This window comes from Perognathus longimembris, chromosome 8 (assembly GCF_023159225.1).
Source record: "Perognathus longimembris pacificus isolate PPM17 chromosome 8, ASM2315922v1, whole genome shotgun sequence".
Taxonomy (NCBI): Eukaryota; Metazoa; Chordata; class Mammalia; order Rodentia; family Heteromyidae; genus Perognathus; species Perognathus longimembris.
The window spans coordinates 34,434,421-34,458,050 of record NC_063168.1 but is presented as its reverse complement, the minus strand read 5'-3'; the positions used below and the strand labels follow the sequence as shown (position 1 = coordinate 34,458,050).

The following is a 23,630-nucleotide window of genomic DNA, read 5'->3' as shown; positions in this document are numbered from 1 at the left end:
GAGACAAAGACTCTCACAGGGACTTTTCTCTGTCCCGGCTGGCCACAAATTGCAGATTCAGATCATGAGTCTGTACATAAGGCCACTTTACTCCAATTAAAGGCAACAAGGTTGTAGTAGTTGTTTTTAAGCATGATGTTACCTGGAACTTACTGAGGGCCAAAGTTACATCTGATAAACTTGTAGGAATCGTCTGTCCTTCTCTGTGAGCCTGTTGGAAACTGTTACAAAAACCAATGGACAAACTGGAATAGCAATTAAACAATCATTTTGGTAGTCATAATTTTTCCTTTTTCCACTTTGGAACAATTACTTAGGACAGTTTTACTTCCAAACTTCATATCTAGAAATCCATTTTTGATTTTTAAATCCTTTACTAATCTGTTTTAACATTTACACTTTAGTTTTCAATTGCATTTGAAGAACTCTGAAACCTAGAAGCACCAGGTGCCTCCCACTGCATCAGGCTGCCTGCTTTAAAAGAGCCATTTATTTATTTATTTATTTATTTATTGGTCTGAGTTATTGCCTAGAAAACGTTTGAACTCAAATGACAAATTTTCCTTAATGCAAGAATTACAAGCACAGAATTACAAACACAAGAATACAGAGTTGGGGCTGGGGATATGGCCTAGTGGCAAGAGTGCTTGCCTCCTATACATGAGGCCCTGGGTTCAATTCCCCAGCACCACATATACAGAAAACGGCCAGAAGTGGCGCTGTGGCTCAAGTGGCAGAGTGCTAGCCTTGAGCAAAAAGAAGCCAGGGACAGTGCTCAGGCCCTGAGTCCAAGCCCCAGGGCTGGCCAAAAAAAAAAAAAAAAAAGAATCCAGACTTAGCATCTTTGCTTTTTTAAAAAAAGACATCCAAATTGCAAAATAGCATAGAAATCAAGTTATATCATACAGAAACTTTTTAACCCTCTTTTAAAAAACTTTTTAAATTCTTAGTACCTCCCAAGGGACAGTTTTAGAAATACCAATCAACTCATTTATTTTTACTATCAAGTTTCCCATGTACACTTGCAAGGAAAAGACAAAAATAGGCCTCCATTGTCCTACAGAATGGGCATATACCCAGCAACTCCTTAGGGCTTGATGAACTGCCTTGGTGCCAGCATACTTTTTTTCTGCCATTCATGGACTCCTTCCAGGGCCTGTTCCACCATGTATGGACCTGCTAAGCTGCACCTTTGCCCTCATTCCTGAGGCTAGGCACACAGGCCCATCCTTGGTTTTTCCTGTCTTTTCCTCTTGATCTCTGACTAAGAAACCCAAAACACCTTTTTTAACAGTGATAAACATTAATTTCCAAATTTCTGACAATTAGTCCAAATTTTAACAGTGGAGGAAAATAAATTCCAAGTTTCCAATGCCTTTTGCTAAGCCTGATAACTTGATTACACTGCAAACAGCCTTCTACATTAAGATACCAAAACAGAACAAGACAATACAGAACAGAGAAAGTCTTACTTCCCTGAAGATCTCTTTAAGTCAAAAAATCTTTTTTGGATGGCATGTCCAGCATTGACGGGCTGGTCGACAGTGTGACAGAGACACCATGGGGCCCTGAAACATCTAAAGGGGATTATTCCCTGTGATTTCCATCCCTCGGCAGTCAGTCCCCCAAGGCCACCTGCCAGAGGCCTCAAGGAACCCAGATGCCCAGCTCAGCACTGGGAAGAGTAGAGACAAACTAACCCACAAAAAAAGAACAGTAACAGACAACACCAAAAGCAGCAAGCAAAAGTGAAAGCAGACACAGAACAACACAAAGATGACTAACAGAATGAGACAGACACAGTGGCCCCTCCTGGACAAGTTTAGTCCAAGGGGGTGTAAAAACCACTTCGACCCAAGAACACCACCTGCCGCCAATGGGGATGGTCATCTCACTGTCGGTCAAAGTTCCCTGACAGAGGGGATCTTGTAGAGACTCCCCCCCCCCCCCCACCATGGGAGTCTGGGGAACGTCTTCCCAACTCCTGCTGGCAACCTATAGTGTGTCTGCCAGATCATATGCCAGCCAGATTTAAAAACTGAAACAGACACAGAACACAAAGACACAGACACTTACCTAAGTGCACCTCTACTCAGAAGACAGCTCCACGATCAGGGTCTGGGGTATCCCGGATGAGCCCCCATGATGTCGTGCCTAAATCCTGATACCCAAAAGACCACCGAGACCGAGACCACGACTGATGCAAAAGCAAAAGTGCCATTTACTAGCGAATGCGCATTCGGGTCAACATGCTCACCAGATGCAGCTGAGAGATGAGGGCCTTGAGAAAGGGGATTGCACACTTTTTATACAGGTAAACCAACAACTTTAGGGGCTTCCCATGTTGGCAGCTATCCTATTGGATGACCTTCAGCAATGCCTGATATGTTCAAACTTGATTGGTTAGGGGTCATCTGCACATCTCAAAACTGCCTTGGCTAGGTCAGCTTGCTCCCTATCTGTTGTTTGGCCAGCTACTGGATGGACACATAGCTTTAGTTTTTCCAGTAACTGCACTCTCATCTTCTCAGAGTCAGCTCTAACTCTAACTCTAACATGGCTGCCTCTTTTTCAAAATGGAATCACTTTCGTCTTTCATTCCTTTTATTCAGGAGTAGAAAAAACTTAAGTGTAAAATATGTGTAATCATTTCCCTTAAATATTCCCAAGTTTTGAAATCTGAACATATGTTTAAAAAAAACTTAGTTATATTTATATTGGAGAAGCCAACATAAATTTTCTACTGCTAAAGAAGAAGGGTACCAAAAGTTCAAATTACCTAATAACTATGTTTGGCAAAAATACATCTGATTAGTGAATCGATCCATATTTACTTTAAAAGGATATTTTTTAAATGATTCCAAGAGTTGTAGAATGTAACAACTGGGTCATATAGACAAAGGACAGTACTTTTCAATTTGTGCAATTTCACAATTCAAATAAACTTGCTTAAAATCTGTGGGATACTTGCTTGGCTTGTTTTCTCAGTTCGCACTCTACCATTTCAATCACAGCTCCCTCCAATCCAGCTTTTGGCTGGTTAATTGGAAATGGAGTTTCATGGAATTTTCTGCTCAAACTGGCCTCAAACCACAATCCTCTGTATCCCAGACTCCTGAGTAGCTAGTATTACAGCTGGGAGGTACCAGCACTCAGCACCCACTGTCATTCCAATTGTATAAACAGTACTAGCTCCTCCCCTTATAGATGGCAGGAAACCCTGCAGTCTCATCCCTTCCTTTTACCTTCTTCCTCTCTCCTCCCTTCTCAGTTCCAGACAAACAACCGAGCCCCACAGGCCCCAACAGATGGCCACTAGCCACTTATATGTGTAGCTCTGCGCCCTTGCCACACACAGGATGGACAGAATGGCAATGTGTTCTGTGTGTGAAGCACATAGCAGATTTAGAAGACCTGGAATGAAAGAGTGTAACACATCTCACTAATGATCTACATGACAAAATTCAATATTCTCTATAGATAAGGTTTAATAAACTATATTGTGAGAAAAATAAATAAATAAAATCTGTGGGATAAGAAAGCTCTTACCAAGAGCTTACTATGAAGATGTAATTCCTATATTTAGTCTGTGCTTTCCAGACCTTTAAAACTCACTATTTGCAAGTTTCTAAATGTCCATGGTCATCAAGGAAAGTAAATCCTTAACACAAAATAAATAAAACAGTATATAGTTTTATAGAATTTACTATAAAAATCAGTTCGGCAGCCACAAGTACCAAAAATTAATTAAAAAAAAAAAGGAAAAGGAAATACAGTTAGAGCTGTGTTCTAATTCAGGTGAATATGATTTACCAATGACAGGTAGAGAAAAAAGCCAGGTTTGTTTGGGCACAACAGTAAGAACTTTCAGACACCAAAATTGAGAAACACTTAACCAGGGTTGCCTAAGCAAATCTTGGCTCAAGGGTATTTTCAACAAAGTACTTGGGAAATAGAGAGGCCATCCTCTAAATAATGAAACTGTGTGACCATCGCTGACATTATCAGAATCTCTTACCCAGCTCACTTAATCGGTTAGCTTGATGTTGAAAAAGGACTGGAATCGTGAGGCTGAAAATAAGCATATGAAGTGCATCTATCTGATTGAACTCTCCTCATAGAGAAACTATTTTCTATCTTGTTCATTATTTTGATATTTTTCTACTCCTTTTTTAGTTAAGGCCCATGATTCAATTCAATTCAGAATTAATATTTAACTTGAAAGGGAAACAAATACACCCTCTTTCAATTAAAAAAAAAAAACAGCCAGGTGCCATGTCTGTCATAGCTACTCAGGGGGCTGAGATCTGAGGATCTAAGGTGAAAGCCAGTATAGGCAGGAAAGTCTGTGAGATTTTTATCTCAAATTAATCACAGAAAATGGTGGGGGCAGAGCAGTAGTTCAAGCAATAGAATGCTGCCTTGAGCAAAAGGAGTTTAGGAAAAGTGCCCAGGCCCAGAGTTTAAGGCCCAGGACAGGCACAAAACAACACACACACACACACACACACACACACACACACACACACAAATTAGCAGCTTTAAAAGAACACTTCCTAGTGAAGGTTTTTGGCAACTTGCATAGCTACATTTTGCTTTTAGCTTAAAGACAGAATGATGTTTCTCCAAAAGGTTAGTCAAATAAGGGTACTATGCAATCAAGAAATGGCATTTGACTCTTCTGGCTCTGAGTTCTCAGACCTGTTAAGAATGATAAAACTTGGGCTGGGGATATGGCCTAGTGGCAAGAGTGTCTGCCTCATATATATGAGGCCCTGGGTTTGATTCCCCAGCACCACATATACAGAAAATGGCCAGAAGTGGCACGGTGGCTCAAGTGGCAGAGTGCTAGCCTTGAGCAAAAAGAAGCCAGGGTCAGTGTTCAGGCCCTGAGTCCAAGCCCCAGGACTGGCCAAAAAAAAAAAAAAAAAAGAATGATAAAACTTCCTGACCTGAGTAATTTCAAGATGTCAAAAACAACACAAAGCACTCAGATGTTAACAAATGAGCCTCGGATTTATAGACCTCTCAACATTTTCACCTGAATAAAAGTACTTACTTCTCAAGTATGTTAACATTAAAAGGGACTATGTCTTGAATCTGGTCTTCTCATCCTAATGTAGTGAAATGGCAGGGTTTCCTAAAAATCCATTTGCCCGTTAGACTTACCATTGCAAGCAAGCCCTGAGAAATGCATCTCACATAGTAAGTTTTCCATAGTCGGCTGACATAATTTTTGCTTTTTGTTTTCATGTTTGTTTTACAAAAAAGACTGGAAATTTTGCACCAAAAGCATCTTCCGTGTGTAAGGACCGCTAAGGAGACTGAATCTCTTCTCCACACGCCCAGTCTGATTTAATAGAAAGGAAGAGCTTCCTTTTCATCTCCTGGTCAATTACAAAAAAAAAAAGGAAAAATGGGAAACAAGGGTATGAAAAGGGGAGATGAACAAGTAGGAAGGAAGTAAGAACGAGAGAAAGAGGAAGGGAGGGAGAGGGAGAGAAGCTGGAGTGCCACACGGTGAGATATTCCAAAATTCATTTCCATGCACACAAATGCCACTCGTCTCGTGGCTTCAGGGTGGGAGTGTGCATTTCCAGGGGCCATGCTCACAACTTGGACTGGGCTACGGATGTGTGACTCGACCCCGCGTTCTTGGAAAGTCCATCTCCTGGTCTAAACCCGAGTTTCTGACCCCAGCAAGCCTTTGCCCTCTTCTGCTCTGGTGCAAGAAACTTCCCACTTACCCCTACGGGCCAACAAGGCCGCTCCAGCAGGAAGGAGAAGAGTCTTCACAACGATCTCCTTCCGCGATCACTCTCCGACGGCGGGTCCCGAACCCCTCACCGCAGACCTCCCCGCCTCGCCCACTCCGGAGAAACTAGAACCCAGGGATTTAACCCCTTCCGGCCCACGGAGGGAGCGGGGAAGACTAAAGGCCAAGCACTCCGTGCGCGTAGCAATACTGTTCCCCGAGGAACCCAGAGCTTTACAACCAAAGTACCGGGCGCCTCCTGCGAGAACTGAGCGAACTTCTCCCGGCATGTTCGTACGGAAATCTGTGCAAACCTCCGGGTTTGCAGTCGTGGACACACCCCACCTGCTCCAAGGGCTCGAGCGCGCCGTGGGCATCGCTCCCCACTGGAGGAGTCGGCTCCCAGAGAAGACCTCCCCCCCCCCCCAACACACACACACACACACACACACACACACACACACACGATGTCTAGGCCACACTAGCCTCTGTCGGAAGTATCGATGAGCCTGCCTCTGCAAGTTGAGGACCCAGACTCTTCCTAGGGAAAATAAGGGAACGTTTTCTCCCACGAATGAGTAGCACCCTTCCGGTCCCAGATGTACGCCACCAAGCCTTCTCCGGACCAGTAGGGACGGGCGGGGTGGTAAGCTCGGTGTTCGTCTCGTCGTGCCTGGCACGTGAGGGGTTGGTGTTCCAGGGCCTGGGACTGCCGGGGCAGGGAGCGGGAGCCGACCCGAGGCGGAGAGATGGCGTCGCAGCCTCAGCCTCCCCCCAAACCCTGGGAGACCCGCCGAATTCCGGGGGCTGGGCCGGGCCCGGGCCCTGGCCCCACCTTCCAGTGAGTGTGAAATCTTTAGCGCTTTAAGTTTGGTGGGCCGAAGGCAGCGGCTTGGCCGGAGGCGGTTGAAGCCGTTAATGGGCTGGGGGGGGGGGGGGGTGGTACCTTCCCCCAATCTTGGGCGGGTTGCCGGCGGGGGCCCCTGGGGAGCCCGGGCGCGGGCCCAGGTTGTTTCGAGTCTGAAGTGCGTTTCCAGTGTAGCAGTGACTGTTTCCTAGGAGTTGCCGGGTGCCTCCCTGGGAGCCGGGCTTGAAGAAAAAGCGGAAGGGGGTGGGTGGGAAAGGGGGGAAGGGGAGAAGGGGGCAGGGACGGGCGTCTGGCGCGAGTTCGGGACCCGGCGCCGCCGCAGGGCCCCCTGCAAAGGCTTAGAACTTTGGTCTCTAGCAGTTGAGGGAGGCGTTTGTCCAGCCCGACGTCGGTACGGATCTAGAGTCATTTTGCAAAAGCTGTTTACAACCTCTTGAGAACTTGGTGGAAGGCCAAAAGGTCATTTTTACGCAACTGGCACGGAAGCCTCCGGCCTGGGCGGCCTTTCTCGACTCCACTGAGCTAAGCTTTCCAACAGAGATGTGCAGAAACACGCGAACGCACTTCTCAACCCGCGGGTGGCCCGTGCGTGGCCTCTGGGTGCAAAACCATGTGGATTTTTCGAAGGCCTATCGTTTTTATTTTTAATCAATAGCGAATGGGCCTGCAATTTCAGAAAGATTAAAACATACCGAATTAGAAGAACTTCACGAATCGGTGTGTTTTCTTTTAGATAGATGAGCATTTAATTTGGGAAGTGTGGTTCGGATATACGTACTAAGGTTAATTTTCTGAACGTACAAAAATCCTCAATGTACTGGAATATGTTTCTTTCGTGTTCTGCAGTCTCGCAATCTTTTATTTAAGCGCTAAACTGCCTGGACATAATTTAATGACAGACACTTAACAAGCAGTGGACTTTATTAAAAACCTTGTTAAGCCAGAGCAACACTTTCTGCTAGCCTTTTAAGTGAGTGATTCTTACTTTTGTTTTCATTTAGACAGTTTGCTGGAAGTTATAATTTTTGCATCTGTTCATAGGCAAACTAACCATTTCCTCACTTCTTTTCATTTGAATGGTTTTTAAAAACACGAACGGGGGTTGGGGGTGGGAATATGGTCTAGTGGCAAGAGTGCTTGCCTCATATAGATGAAGCCCTGGGTTCGATTCCTCAGAACCACATATATAGAAAACGGCCAGAAGTGGCGCTGTGGCTCAAGTGGCAGAGTGCTAGCCTTGAGCAAAAAGAAGCCAGGGAGAGTGCTCAGGCCCTGAGTGCAAGCCATAGGACTGGCAAAAAAACAACAACGGACTGGTTGAAAGATAATACTTGAGTATTCACAAACATCTCAACCTTAAGAAGTAGTCATATTTGCCAAATTTTCATCTTTTTAGATGTAAATTTAAAAAAAAAAAACTAGGCAGTGGTGGCTCATACCTGTAATCCTCGCTACTCAGAAGGTTGAGATCTGAGGATTGCCATCCAAAGCCAGCCCGGCAGGAAAGTCCTTGAGGCTCTTATCTCCTATTCACCAACGGAAAACCCCAAGTGAAACCCTAATCTGGAGCAAAAAAAAACCCTCAAGGACAGCTCCCAGGCCCTGAGTTCAAGCCCCATGACTGCCTGAATGCATAAATGAATGAGTGAATAAATAAATAAATGTTAACTGGATGCTGGTGCCTCACACCTATGGTCCTGATGTGATCTAAGGAGGCTAAGCTCTAAGGATCTCTGTTCAAAGCCAACTCAGGTAGACAAATCCAGTAGACTCTTATCTCCAGTTAACCAGCAAAAAGTCAGAATGGAAGTGTACTTCATGTGGTAGAGCCACCAGCCTTGAGTGAAAAAAGTAAACGAGCTGGCAACTCCATGTTCAAACCTCAGTATCAGCACAAATAAGTTATTTTAAATTAAAAAATGAAAGAGAAACAGTTAAATCCTCTCATTCTTCTTTCCAGTGGTAACTTCTGCTCTTGTCAGATGATTTGTATACCAAAAATTGTATTTCTACTCCAGTACTTAGGTTTGTTGTATTTATACTTAAAGCTACTAAAACATACTAAACAATTTTGTATTATTTTTATTATATCTATCCTTATTTTACGTATCTGCTATTTTAAGTTTTGTGTTGCCCACTTTTCTTATTGACTTTATCTTGTCTTGCTAATTTGTAGAGTACTTAATTTTATTATAACCAAAAAATATTATTGTCTCAAATAACAAAATATTTCTAGGGCTGGAGGTGTGACCAAAGTAGTAAAGCAACTGTTTAGCTAAGTGCCAAGCCCAGAGTTCAAACTCCAGTACTGCCAAAAAACACACACAACAGGAAAAATTTTCTCAATATTTTTCTCTAAAATTTCTGGGTTTTATATTTAGGTATTTACTGTGCCTAGAACTATGTTTGATGTACAAAAGTCAACGTAGAGAATCTTTTTATTTTTCAGTGTGGATAACTAATTATGCCAGGATTGTTGAGAGGTATATTTTATCCTAGTTTGCCTCATATCCTCTTTAACTAATCTGTGATCTTGTTCGGGGGGGCTTTGTGAGTTGTTCTTTTGATCTATCTGCTCAAAAGATTGGGTCTTCCCATGTTGCCCCAAACTTCTGGGCCCAGTGGATTCCATGGTCCTGCTTCAGCCTTCTAGGTAGCTGGGTCTACCAGCTACTGAGTAATGCTGTCACACCCAGCTGATAAGTTTGATGTGTATTACATGCTAAATGTCTCCATATTTTGCTGTTCTTTAGAATTGCTTTTGTTACATTTAGCCTTTGAATTGTTTCAACACTGGGGTTTGAACTCAGGGCTTCATACCCTCAGGGCTTCATGCCTTCAGGGCTTTGTACTTGAAGACCGGCACTTCCACTTCTTGAGCCATACCTCCACTCCTATATTCAACTTTGTGTAAAAGTTCCTTGGATTCCTCAGCACCACATAAACAGAAAAAGCTGGAAGTGGTGCTGTGGCTCCAGAGGTGGAACACCACTGAATTTATAGATCAGATAAGTTTCTTCATCCATGGATTTAGTATAGGCTATAATTGATAAGTAATTTTTGGCCTGAATTGTTTTATAAGTATTTCCTTGAAACCCCTTTTTATTTCTAGGTTTTATGTGTGTGCATGTGTGTGTATATATACAATCATGAATTGTTTCTGTTGTAAATGGACTCTTTTTATTCTTTAAAATTTCCCAGTTTAGGGGCTAGGAATATGGCCTAGTGACAAGAGTGCTTGCCTCATATACATGAAGCCCTGGGTTCGATTCCTCAGCACCACATATACAGAAAAGGCCAGAAGTGGCGCTGTGGCTCAAGTGGTAGAGTGCTAGCCTTGAGGAATAAAAGAAGCCAGGACAATGCTCAGGCCCTGATTCCAAGCCCCAGGACTGGCCCAAAAAAAAAAAATCCCAGTTTACCTAACTGATGTGCCAGAATATATATTACATACATACATACACATGTACATACTTTTATTTATTTATTTTTCCCAGTCCTGGAACTTGAACTCAAGGTCTGGGCGCTCTTGAGCCAAAGCTCCACTTCTAGCTTTTTCTGTGATTAATTGGAGATACAAGTCCCACAAACTTTCCTGCCCAGGCTGGCTTCAAACCATGATTCTCAGAGCTCAGCCTCCTGACAAATGTGAGCCACTAGGGCCTTGCAGAATATTATTTTTTTAACTATAAATACCATGTATAGATCTGTCTCCTGAATAGTTGAGAATTCTATACATGAGCAACCAGCTCCCATCCTCAGACTGGGACCTTGAAGAAAAGGTAAAAGTATTAAAAAGGAAATAGACTAGCCCTGGTAAGAAATCCATTTTCAAACCAACACAATCTTTTAAAGTAATTCTAGATTCCTAATTCTGATCAAAAGTAAATCTCCGCCTGGGGGAAGTGGTTCAAGGAGTGCCTCAAACCTCCATAACACTCCCCCCCCCCCCCAAAAAAAAAAAGTAAAGTGAATCTTTGGAGGAAGGTTTCATCTCTAGGTTTCACAGTTTTACATAATTGGGCACCAGGTGCAGGTGGCTCACACCTGTAATCCTAGCTACTCAGGAGGCTGAGATCTGAGGATCATTTGAAGCCAGCCTGGACAGGAAAGTCTGTGAGACTCTTACCTCCAATTAATCACAGGAAACCAGAAGTGGTGCTGTGGCTCAAAGTGGTAGGGTGCTAGCCTTGAGTGAAAGAATTCAGAGACATAGCCTAGGCCCTGAGTTAAAGCTCTATGACCAACAACAACAACAACAAAAAGTAATAATAAAAGTATAAAATAATTGAACAATCAGTTGATGTCATCTCTTGACCTTTGACCTCTATTACTATAAGCCAGTCTCAGACAGCTTCATACTTATAGGAGGTGCCTGAAATTGCTGTAATCTCTGAAGCTCATGAGAAAAATATTGACCACATACTGGGGAAGCTGAGCAGCTGGCCAGAAAGAAGGAAAGCACCTGGCTCCTCATTGGCACCAGAGTGAAGATGTAGGAAGCAAACCAGGAACTGCTTTCTCTCTGGAGTTAGACCTGAATTGTGCCCATTTGTATTTGGTGGATTACAGGATATGCAAAGATTTGGAAGTCTCAGATTTGGAAGTCTCTGATTTCCTTCAACTGCTAGAAAAATGTCTGCTGAAACTTGAACTAAATCATTCCTCTTGTCACTATTTACAGTAAGTCATGTAGTTCTACCTTTGAGTGGATTGGAAAGATTGTCTCTCCTTTTTCATATTCTTTGCTATATTAAAAAAACAAAGTTGTGATCACTCCTTATATTCCCAACTATTCAGAAAGTTGAGGTCTGAGGATCAAAGTTCCAAGCCAGCCTAGGCAGAAAAGTCCATGAGACTTTTATGTCCAATTAACCAGCAAAAAGCTGCAAGTAGAGCAGCGCCTCAAGTGATAGAGCACCAGCATTGAGTGAAAAAATAAGGGAGAGAGTCTTGGGTCTGTAATTCAAACTTGAGTTCCAGCAAAATAAAAACAAGAAACCCTCTCCCAAAAATAAGCAAACCCATTATATAGTCTTATCCCCTGAAGAATAGCCAGTAGATATTCAGTTAATGACACCAAAATTGGATCAATCTAATCTTTTCTATTCCATTTTCTTTTTTTAATTACTCCTAAGTTTTATAAAGAGAGTAAGATCATATATTTCTCATCTTCTAAAAATTAAAAATAATTGGGCCTATATGATGGCAAAAATAAGTTTTTGAAAAGAGCATTCTCTCTAGGGTTCTGAGTTCTATAGCTTGTTTCCTTAGCCTAGGGGTTCTGTTTAAAAGCTCTGCAGGGGCTGGGAATGTGGCTTAATGGTACCTAGCAAGCATGAAGCTCTGAGTTTGATTCCTCAATACCACAGAAAAAGCTTAAAGCTAGCCTTGAGCAAGAAGAAACTCAGGGACAGTGCCCAGGCCCTGAGTTCAAGCCCCGGGAATGGGGGTGGAGGGTAGCTCTGCAGGGTTTTCTCATCCTGTCAGCCACCACCTCCTGAATTGTCCCTAATCCCTAGAGAAATATGTAAAAAGGCCAGGCTATATAATTTTTTTTTTACTCCTTATCCCAACTCCACAATGTTCTCAGTGCCTTGTTCTCTAATGCTTTAAACAGATACTAGCCTATCTATATGTTTCCATTGGAGGGTTAGTCTCATTACCTAGACTGCCATTACTTAAAGTGGAATCCCAAAATTTCCATATTTCTACTCTGTTCCTTAAAGTCTAACAACTAATTTTTTGTCTTATAGTTAAAGATTTATTCCTGTGGTTGTGGGCATCATGTCTAAAATTTCTAATGGAATTTTTTAATGTTTACATGTTTTATTTCATTTGATTTTTCACAGATGCTCTTTATCTCATGATTTTTAAATATATCTGGAATCTTTGATGCACTTACATTAAATGAGTTTTTCCTTGAAAAAAATTATTCTTGATTTTTGCTGGCCTTGTTTCTTGATATTTTTACTTCATGTTTGTGCCCCTCACCCCCACCCTATGCTAGGGATTGAATCCAGGGTTTTACTCCTGCTAGAGGCAAATTCTGTATCCCAGCCTTAGTGATGTTTTTTAACGGAATTATTTTGGGTAGGCTTTTTAGAGCTCTGTTTTTTGCTTCTTTCCTTTTTCTACATTTCTTTCTCTGCCTAGTAGGTTTTCTGTTTCATCTACTTTTTTCCCCCTAGCACCCAATTCCATATAATAATAAAATATAACAAAACTAACTGGCTAGGTAAGGTCAACGCCCCTGAGCCAGCCAGAAGAAGTTATAGAAGATGGATGATCTTCGCCCATCAGCTCCCCTTTAGGATCAAGGGACCAGAGTCATTTTTAGAAAGATGAGGCAGGGTAGAAGCATGGAAAACAGAGGTAACAAGTATACAAGAGTAGAGACTGCACTTGTGAGAGATGGTTCCAGGCCAAGCCTTCTATGTTGGCCTAAAAATCCTAACCTTATTGGAAATACCTGATTTAAACTTATTGCCCTGACAAAATTACCCAAGGGCCATTGATTGCCTAAAGCTGTCTTGAAATTCAGTGGGGCGCCAGCCTGTAAAAGCCAGTGTACTTAAAAGGCAACCAGGAAAATATTAGATTTCACTAAAGTCAGGCCTAGAAGTTTCTTTAGCCAGTCTATGCAGAAAATTGCAGGCAACCAGCAGAAGGTGTGACATTCTATTGGAGCCACTGGGAGACACTGCTGCCCGCTGCTGCCACGTCTCCTGCCCATCCTATTTGGGACAGCTTGACAGTCACCTGGAAGAATCTACATATCATCCTGAGCACCCCTACCGTGGTAAACACAAATGGGACTCCATCACACACAGCTGATTCCTGCTGGAAGGCTGCTTTGCATCTGCTGAAACTTAAGATTTTGAAGGGACATTCTTCCTGTGGTAAACTTCCCCCCTCCTTCTGAGTTGACTGGAGTTGACTAGCTTTATTAAGAAAATTGGAAAGGAAAGCATGCATGGTGGGCTAGAGAGTCACACTCCCAGGCAGTGCCTGGGGTGGGAGGTGTGTCCAAGTGTATTAGAGTGTGTACAGATGGATTAGGGTGTGACCTCAGAGAAAGGAGGGAGGTAACTGCCTCCAGGTGTGCCAATTACCTAGGTAACTGGATGGCGATTTAAACAAGTGAGAACACCTGCAGCCCACCTGGCGTGGACCTCACAGATAACCTGTTTCTTTCTGGGTGCAAGCAGTCCTATGGGACTGGCTCTTGTCTCATCCCAGCATCCCAGGCTGCTCTCCCCAGCAACCTGTGGGTGGGGTCACTTTACAGTCCAGGCAAGATTAAGCTCTCCAAAAGAGAAATCAGTGATTTGATATTTATGTACAAGAAAAAAAGAGGGAAATGTAATATGGAAGTCAGATCTGGCCAGTGCCATCATTGGCTATTGAGGGGTGTCACATTGACTCCATCTCAGATTAGTTAAAGAGAGCAGAAGCTGACTCCATCTTCACTAAGATCTCCCCTGCCCTATCCAGGGAAGTTCCCCTTCGCTGTGATAAGATTGTGTAAACTGCTTGACCACCTGAGGAGTGGAATGCCCAAGTTTAAACCTGTGTTCTCCCTTGAGTAGGCGTATCCTCCTTCATCATGTGAGCCCCACCAAATCCGTGCGCCAAGTCTGACTAAAATGATAAGTTGGTTCAAACAGTTTCTCTAAGGCAGATTGCAACTCCATTGGCCACCTGCGAGTGACCTGGCATGCTCTGTAAGTATTGTAACCTCATTGGCCACCTGCATATGGCAGGCTTGACCATGTGGTGTTTGCCTTTATAACTTGACCCTGAATGTGGCCCAGGGTATGTGGTCCCAGCTCCCAAGTCTGGGCTGCGACCCTGGCTGGTCAGTATACTTTTTACTTCCCCAATAAATCCATCTTTTTACTTGGAAAACAAACAAACAAACTAAGGAGGCTGGGGATGTGGCTTAGTGGTAGACTGCTTGTCTAGCATGCACAAAGCCCTGAGTTCGATTCCTTGGTGTCACATAAACAGAAAAGGCCGGAAGTGGCGCTGTGGCTCAAGTGGTAGAGTGCTAGCCTTGAGCAAAATGAAGCCAGGGACAGTGCTCAGGCCCTGAGTCCAAGCCCCAGGACTGGCAAAAAAACAAAACTAAGGAGATTTCAGATTGTCACTGTATCTGTAGATGTTAACTTGGTTTATTTCCTGAGTTTGAGGCATATCAGAAACAACCCTCTTTTTAGGTTTGTAACTTTGTAAAAATCTTAAAGTTAGCAAGTCGGCAAATTTTATAATCTCTTTTTAGGAGTCAGGTGGCATATCCTAGTTGAATGTGTTGTGCAAAGTTGCGAGACCACCACCAAGACTCAGACATTCCGAAATGCAATAGCAAGGCAAGACTTTATTCAAGCGGGGCCACGGCCTGGGCCTTGTCCTACCCACCGACACAGCGGGGGTTAGGAGGCAGCCTCCAGCTCCGATTACACAGAGCTTATAAAGGCAAAAGACAAAGTTACAGCAATCAGGTGTTCAAGCAAGCAAGATTATGGGTACAAATCTGATTGGCTCAGGGCTCGAGGCATTCTGGGGGCAGTTAGAGTTAAGCATTCCCAGTCGTTAGAGTTCTTGACCGGCTGGGCCCTAATAAGCTTGTCCTGGGTTTGCTCACAGGGCCTGCTTATCTCAGGTTCGCGTGGTAAAGTGGGGTTCGCGTGCTAAAGTGGGGCCTGACTTCAACGTCTGGCACTTCAAATGGAGTACTTTTCATTTTTATTTCATATTAGTCTAAGCCCTGACTCACTGCTTGATCCCAACTCAGAATGTAGTAGGCCTATAGTTTAAGTCTTCCTCACTTTGTATATTTTTATTTCTGTTCCATAAGTATGATTGTCTCCCATTAAACCTAGACATGTCTATGCTTTGGCTTCCTCCCTTACTAGTATCCTCCTTGGGTCTAACTGTTCATGTTTAAATACCTAGAGTCCTATATAGGTTATCATGTCCAGTTATATTTTAATCTAGCTTTCAGATATGAGAGAAAACGTGCTATTTGTCTCTGAGTTTAGCTTACCTCACTTAACATGATTTGTTCTAGGTCCATCCAGTTCCCTGTAAATAACATAATGTTACTCTTTCTAATGAATGAATAAAATTATATTGTGTGTATGTTGTTATGCCAAGTCGCGAAATGACCACCAAGAAGACCACCGAGACTCAGACATTCCGAAATGCAAAAGCAAGACTTTATTCAGGCGGGCTGCAACTCGGGCCTGGTCGTACCCACCGGCACAGCGGAGGTTAGGAGGAAGCCCCGAGCTGCGATTGCACAGGGCTTATAAAGGCAAAAAACAAAGTTACAGCCATCAGGAGTTCAAGCAAGCAAGAGTAGGAAATGGGTACAAATCTGATTGGCTCAGGGCTCGAGGCACTCTGGGGGCAGTTAAGAGTTAAGCTTCCCAGCGGTTAGAGTTCTTGACCGGCTGGGCCCTAATAAGCTTGTCCTGGGTTTGCTCACAGGGCCTGCTTATCTCAGGTTCTCGTGGTAAAGTGGGGCCTGACTTCAAAGTCTGGCTCTTCATATATACCACACTTTATTGATCCACTAATCTATTGTAGGGCATCTGAGCTGTTCCATAACTTGGCTATTTTGAGTGGTGCAGCAATGAACATGGATATGCAAGTGTCTTTTTGGTATCCTGGTTTGTGATGTTCTAGGTAGAGGCCCAGGAGTGGTATGGCTGGGTTGTAGGGAAGATCTATGTTTAGTTTTTTGATGAACCTCCAAACTGCTGTCCAAAGTGGTTGTACTAGTTTACATTCCCAGTGTAATAGAGTTCATTTTGCCCAATATCCTTGCCATTGTTTGTTGTTTTTCAAATTCTTGATGTTGGCCAATCTCACTGGAGTGAGATAGAATACCAGAGATATGTTAGATAGCTTGAATGTTGAACATTTCCTTGTGAGTCTATTTGCTGTATGGATTAGTGGCGGGGGAGGTGGATGTTGTTTGCTGGTCCTGGGCTTGAACTCTGGACCTGGGCACTGTCCCCTGAGTTCCATTTTGCTCAAAGCTAGCGCTCTACCACTTGTGCCACAGCTATACTTCCAGTTTTTTTCTGTGATTAATTGGAGATAAGAGGGCCAGGAGTTTGGCCTATTGTTAGAGTGCTTGCCTAGCATGCACAAAGCCCTGGGTTCGATTCCTGGGTACCACATACCACCAAAGTGGTGCTGTGGCTCAAATAGTAGAGGGTTAGCCTTGAGCAAAAGAAGCTCATGGACAGTGCTCAGGCCCTGAGTTCAAGCCCCAGGACTGGCAAAAAAAAAGAATTATATTTAATTGGAGATAAGAGTCTCATGGACTTTCCTGCCTGGACTGGCAGCCTTCTGAGTAGCTGGGATTACAGATGAGCCACTGGAGTCCAGGTGGATTAGTTTTGAATATCAGTTGGGTAATAGATTTTGTGATATTATTGTTAACTTTAATGATGTGATTTTAAATTATGATTATTATTATTTTGTATAAAATGTCCTTATTCTTACGAAATGCATACTTCAGAAATAGTAAGGGATGATGTATCAAGTTTAAAAGTAAATTTCAAGTGCTTAAATAATTTGTGTAAGACAAGAAGAATGAAAGTAAAAGGAAATGTGGCAAAATCCTACTAATTGACTACATAGTAAATATACATAAGTATTCTTCCAAGTTTTTTTTTCTGTTAGAAATCTTTCCAAATAAAAAGTTAGGTAAGGAAAACTGAACACTCAGCATTACACATTATTTGTCCTATGTCAGTCTTTCTTAGTTGTCCTTAACTAGTTCTAACAGAAAGCAAGAATATCTGGGCCCACCATTGAAGAGGTTGACTAAGGCAGCCCAAATACACATGTAGCGCTGTTTGACACAATAAAAGATTTAAAGACCCAAATTTAGCAACTTCTATAGCAGTTTTTAAACATTGAGCTGCTGTAGTGAATTACTGGGCATTTCTCAATACTTGAATATGGAACATGTACACGGGGAAAAACATTAACATTGCACTTTATAAAGCACCATATTGTAAGTGGAAAATGCAATGTCTTAAATAAATATATTTAAAATTGGCAAAAAAAAGAAAGCAAGAATATACAGTGAACACTAGATATACTACTTAAGTATGTCATAAGGTAGCATTAAAACCAGAGAAAGGCAAAAAACAAAGAGCTTTCTAATTTTTATTTGAGTGTTTAGACAGATTCTCCATAATTTTTTTAAATAACAGTCATTGCAATTGATGGAACAAAGCTACACAAGAAACCTGTATTCATAGTCCATGATACTATATACTTAATATTTGCTGGTGAGAAAGTCTAACGTTGTATTTGTATCAGCACCTACTTTATGTTAAACACAGTACTACGTAAAGGAGAAACAGTATCTAGAACAAAACATGTTTGGAAGAGAACATCATACAGAGCCTTTCTCTTTTTATACCAGAGTATAAACTCAAGGCCTTGAACTTGTATGGCTTATTAGTTCAGCTGGCACTCTACCACTTGAGTCATACCTGGCATTTGGCTGGTCGTCATAGCCTGGCATTTGGCTGGTCATTTTGTAGATGGAATCTCACAGGGTTTTTTGCCCAGACTTGAGTTCAAATCTTGATCTTCAGATCTTAGCCTCCTGAGAAGCTAGGATTATAGGTGTGGACTGTCAGTAATATAATGTTTTATAACTTGTATACAAGCAAAATCAAATAGCCATGAGGCACTTGGCTTACGTTATATAACATAAATGAAAACCAAACATGTTGGCCCCTAGGGTGACACCTGGACACCTGGAGGCTCTAATTTAAGGAGGAGTCCTATCTAAAGCTAGCCCTTAAGCAAAAATGCAAGACCCTACCTGAAAAATAAAGCCTAAAGGGTTGTGGGTGTAGTTCTAAGGGTAGAGTGAGGACCTATCAAGGCCGTGGATTCAAACTCCGTTACTTCCAAAGAAGAAGGAAAAAGGAGTGGCTCGAAGTGTAGCTCAGTTGGTTGAGTACTTGCCTAGCATATTTTAGGCCCTAACTTCAATCCCTAGCATTGAAAGAAAAAAGAGAAAAGGAAATTATAGAACAACAACAACAAAAATACAGTAACCAAAAACTAAAACTCACTGGATTTAAATCGTTGGATTGATTGAATGTATTGTGTTCTTCAATAACTATTTTGAATGTTTTTTATTTTAGATCTGCTGACTTGGGTCCTACTTTATTGACAAGACCTGGACAACCAACACTAACCAGAGTGCCCCCTCCTATTCTTCCAAGGCCATCCCAGCAGACAGGGAGCAGCAGTGTGAACACTTTCAGACCTGCTTACAGTTCATTTTCTTCTGGCTATGGCAACTATGGAAATTCATTTTATGGAAGCTATAGCCCTTATAATTATGGATATAATGGGCTGAGCTTTAACCGCCTTCGTGTAGATGAACTTCCACCCAGTAGATTTGTTCAGCAAGCAGAAGAAAGCAGCCGAGGTGCATTTCAGTCCATCGAAAGTATCGTGCATGCATTTGCCTCTGTCAGTATGATGATGGATGCTACCTTTTCTGCTGTCTATAACAGTTTCAGGGCTGTATTGGATGTAGCAAATCACTTTTCCCGATTAAAAGTACACTTTACAAAGGTTTTTTCAGCTTTTGCTTTAGTTAGGACTATAAGATACCTTTATAGACGAATACAGTGGATGATGGGTTTAAGAAGAGGCTCAGAGAATGAAGACCTATGGGCAGAGAGTGAAGGAACTGTGGCCTCCCTCGGTGCTTATGACCCAGCAGCTAACTCAGCAAAATCTTGGCCAATATTCTTGTTCTTTGCTGTTATTCTTGGTGGTCCTTATCTCATCTGGAAGCTTCTGTCTACTCACAGTGATGAAGGAACAGGTAAGAATATGGAAACAGGTTCAGAAACCATGTCACAATCTTAACCTCAAGAACACATGTTTTTCAGACAAGGGTGCCTGCATTGAGACTTTAATCCCAGCACTTGGGAGAACTAAGACAGGAGGCAGATCACAAGTTTAAGACCAGCCTGAGCTACATAGTGATACAGTCTCAAAAAATATATATATTTATTTACTTAAGTTAGCATTATTTGTTTGTTTTTACTGCTTTAAGAGCTTCTTCACTAAAACAATAGCAATTATATGCAATTTATCAATATGCAGTTTATCAGTTGTCAATAAAAGATCTGAATTTCTCTTTTGCAAGCTTTACTAATCTAAATTGTTATTTGGCTTGTAGGCAACATCAACTGGGCAAGTGGCGAGGATGACCATGTAGTTGCTAGAGCAGAATATGATTTTGCTGCTGTATCTGAAGAAGAAATTTCTTTCCGTGCTGGTGATATGTTAAACTTAGCTCTCAAAGGTAACAAGTTGAAAATATCTGATTTTTTTTCTCTTATCCTGGGATTTGAACTCAGGGCCTGGGTGCTGTCCCTGAGCTTTTGGCTTAAGGCCAGTCCTCTACCATTTGAACAACAGCTCCACTTCCAACTTTTTTTGGTAGTTTATTGGAGATAAGAGTCTTATTGAGGGCTTGGGATATGGCCTAGTGGCTTGCCTGATATACATGAAGGCTTGGGTTCCATTCCTCAGCACCACATATAGAGGAAAGGGCCAGAAGTGGCGCTGTGGCTCAAGTGGCAGAGTGCTAGCCTTGAGCAAAAGAAGCCAGGGACTGCACTCAGCCCCTGAGTCCAAGCCCCAGGACTGGCAAAAAAAAAAAAAAAAAGAGGCTCATTGACTTTCCTGCCTGGGCTGGCTTGGAACCTTATCCTCAGACTCAGCCTCCTTAATAACTAGGATTAAAAGTGTGAGCCACTGGCCTTCAAACTCTCTCTGAATTTTTAATACTTAACAAAAGTAGTATTAGGAACTATAACCAAGGGTCTTGTTCCTTCTTAGTTAACTCTGAGATGGATACTAAAATTTATCTGTTATATTCTTTGTTTTGTTTTTGTTGCCAGTCCTGGGGCTTGGACTCAAGGCCTGAGCACTGTCCCTGGCTTCTTTTTGCTCAAGGCTAGCACTCTATCTCTTGAGCCACAGAGCCACTTCTGGATTTTTTTATATATGTGGTGATGAGGAATTGAACCCAGGGCTTCATGTATACAAGATGAGCACTTTACCACTAGGCCATATTCCCAGCCCCTGTTATAGTCAATACTAAAGAACCTCAGCAAGTAATATATTCACATCTCAGGAACCATTTGGAACAAGTCACTAATAGGTTTCAATGATTCCTGGAAAAATGACTTTTCCTTAATAAGAATGATGTGAATTCTTGTTTGTGTGAATTTTGGATTATTGCAGAAAGAATGTCATGTTCTGTTATCATGCCCCTGTTTTGCACAGAGAAAACTGAGACTCAAGGTGAATAAATTGTCCAGTTAAGCTAAGATATTGTAGAGCTGGAGTATGACTCTTTGCTCCATACTAGTTCTGAGCAATAAGTTGAGCCATAGTTCCACTTCTGGGTTTATTGGCTGTTAACTGAGGATAAGAGTCTCATGGACTTTCCTACCCAGGCCAAGTTTGTACTGCAATCCTTAGAGCTCAGCTTCCTGAGTAACTAGGATTATAGGCATGCGCCACCAATTTTGTGCTCAAACTTGAACTTTTATCTACTCTTGATAACTTTTCCATGGTAACTTTTCCATGATAATACTTGTTAATAGAAACTTGAATCTCTTGAAACTAGTGTTACCATTCTACATAGGGTAAAGGAAAAAAAAATATTTCAGTGTTTAAATTATTTTAATATGTTAATAATTTAAAAGAAAAAGGAACAGACCTAGAACTATTCAGCCTACGTAACATTCACTTTTGAAAGTATAACATATTTTACTTAGATATTATCAATATTGTGTTAGACCTTTGAAATATAATTACAAGGCTTTCTTTTTTTCCTTCAGAACAACAACCCAAAGTGCGTGGCTGGCTTCTGGCAAGTCTTGATGGTCAAACAACAGGACTTATTCCTGCAAATTATGTCAAAATTTTGGGTAAAAGAAGAGGTAGAAAAACAGTAGAATTGAGTAAAATTTCCAAGCAGCAACAGTCTTTTACCAACCTGACAGTAATTAAAGGAGCCACAGCTGCTGATTCGTTGGATGAACAGGAAGCTGCCTTTGAATCTGTTTTTGTTGAATCTAATAAGGTTCCTGGTGCACCTGATTCCATAGGAAAAAGTGGAGATAAACAAGATCTTTGATATCTTTCATGTTTGGGTGCAGTTGAACAATACTTTAGAGTACTTTTAACAGTCACTTCTTATAAAGAAATTAGTCTACAATTCAATGAAAACATTTGTTATTGGCTATTCCAGGTGTTTTGCTGCTAGAAATTATTAAAGTTATACTCTAATATGTTGGTCTAGAGACCTGGTTACATTTTACAATTTATTGGACCACAAAGACATTTATTTCACCTAGCTTTTAAGATTATGGAGATTGCTCTCATTTTCCTTATATTTAAGTCCCTTGGCTTATTAGAACAGTAATTTTGATGAACTATAGAATATGTGGTTTACTTCAGAAGGGATCATTAATGCTTTTCAGAGTTGTAGGTTAAGTGACTTGAAATCCTCAAATTGCGTTATAATATATACATATCAGAATAGGCCAAAAAACTAATTTTTTTACAGTCTTAAGTAAACTGAATAATAAAAATTTTCTGATCTGTCTTATGTCCAGTGTTGGGTTTACTTTAGGTAGTAATAATATGTTTCACCTACAAAAATTATCTTTTATACTTTAAAAATTGTCTTGAAGCAGACACTGTGAAAGCGTTATAGTGATAGTTCTAGAATGACAGTGTTAACTCTTCTCCTTATGACTTTCATCTTGAATTAGTAAAAATACAAGAAAGATTTATTTCTTCCTCCAACCAAGATTCAAGTCCTTTTCGGTTTGCACTTAATGATATAATCAATTGTAGCGGTAGTGAGTTTTTAGTTTTTTTCATTTCTTCTCTGCTACCTTGTGTAATTACTTGTAAAAATTTCCATATTCAAATTCTTTAAACATTGAAAATATGTCCCATTAAGTACACATTTCTTTTGACTTAGTTTTTGCTACTTAGACTATTAGTAATGATTCTAAATGCCATATACTGTATATGAATATTTTCCAAGAAAATAGGAAGACTCATGCTCTTGCTGTGAACATCCTACAGATTAATGCTAATAATTAATGCAATAATTCAGGAATACAAGAGTATATCTTCAGTGCTGAATTTTCTTTCTTCTGTTTTTTTGGAGGGGGACAGTACTATGTGATCTAGAGTTCTCACTTGGCTTTTTTCTTTGGTCCCAGCTGATGCTTGAGCCATACGGCCCCTTCTGGGCTTTTGCTGGTGAAGAGGAGATTCGAATCTCACCAGTTTTATTTGCTGGGCTGGTTACTAATTGTGATCCTCAGATTTCAGTCTTGATTAGCTAGAATGAATTTTATTAGTAGTATTTTTGTTGGTACTGGAGTTTGAATTCAGGGCTTTATATTTGCTAAGCATGAGCTCTATTGCTGAACTTACAGTGCAAACTGAGTTTTTGGTCAAAATCATACTTTAGTAGTTTTATCTTTGTACAGATTTATGATTGTCACATAAGCAATTCTAGAACAATTCAGACTAAGTTGTATCTAACCAAATAATATGCTACCACAGGAGAACTTTACTAAAGGTTTCTCAGGAAGCCCTTGGGTTAAAAAATGACAATATAGTAACTAACAGCATTTAAAACAAACTTTGATCATGTGCAGAAAAAATAACTATTTAAACTAAAATTTCTTTTTTTTAGGCCTATCTTTTTAACACCCACATATTCTCCCTCAAGTTGACAGTGAAATTTCTTACATTATTTCTTTTCATTAGTGTTTTGTAATTAAAGGCTCTTAGGTTTGTTAGAAACTGATTTGTGAAAATTTGTTCTTGAAATGCAACTTTGATAACTTTTACTACATTTGCTTTTGAGACATCAAAAATGGGAACTGGGAATGTGGC

General features: G+C 41.3%; 2 protein-coding genes across 6 annotated transcripts in view; one reads left to right on the top strand and one right to left on the bottom strand.

The window, feature by feature from the left end:
- Positions 1–6,351, bottom strand: part of Pus10 (pseudouridine synthase 10) — an 80,708-nt gene extending 74,357 nt beyond the window's left edge. For 2 of the 5 annotated variants that reach the window (XM_048352862.1, XM_048352866.1), the window contains exon 1: positions 5,748–6,163. The gene's annotated coding sequence lies outside the window, so the exon portion shown is untranslated. Of the gene's footprint in view, positions 1–142; positions 298–5,169; positions 5,717–5,747; positions 6,164–6,340 lie in introns of those variants that run through there. The other 3 variants (XM_048352864.1, XM_048352865.1, XM_048352863.1) reach the window with 3 other exon arrangements.
- A 94-nt stretch (positions 6,352–6,445) lies between these two features.
- On the top strand, positions 6,446–22,313 carry Pex13 (peroxisomal biogenesis factor 13). The gene is made up of 4 exons (XM_048352868.1): positions 6,446–6,596; positions 18,815–19,509; positions 19,870–19,995; positions 21,545–22,313. Exons 1-4 carry the CDS (start codon positions 6,505–6,507, stop codon positions 21,841–21,843), a joined length of 1,212 nt encoding a protein of 403 aa, XP_048208825.1. The 5' UTR covers positions 6,446–6,504; the 3' UTR covers positions 21,844–22,313.
- The last annotated feature ends 1,317 nt before the right edge of the window (positions 22,314–23,630 follow it).

Excerpts from the sequence above, each read along its gene's own strand:
- Pex13 (XM_048352868.1), top strand. The coding sequence starts at position 6,505 with ATGGCGTCGCAGCCTCAGCCTCCCCCCAAACCCTGGGAGACCCGCCGA. Across the intron at positions 6,597-18,814 it reads GGCCCTGGCCCCACCTTCCA|ATCTGCTGACTTGGGTCCTA; the intron begins GTGAGTGTGAAA and ends TTTTTATTTTAG. Across the intron at positions 19,996-21,544 it reads GTTAAACTTAGCTCTCAAAG|AACAACAACCCAAAGTGCGT; the intron begins GTAACAAGTTGA and ends TTTTTCCTTCAG.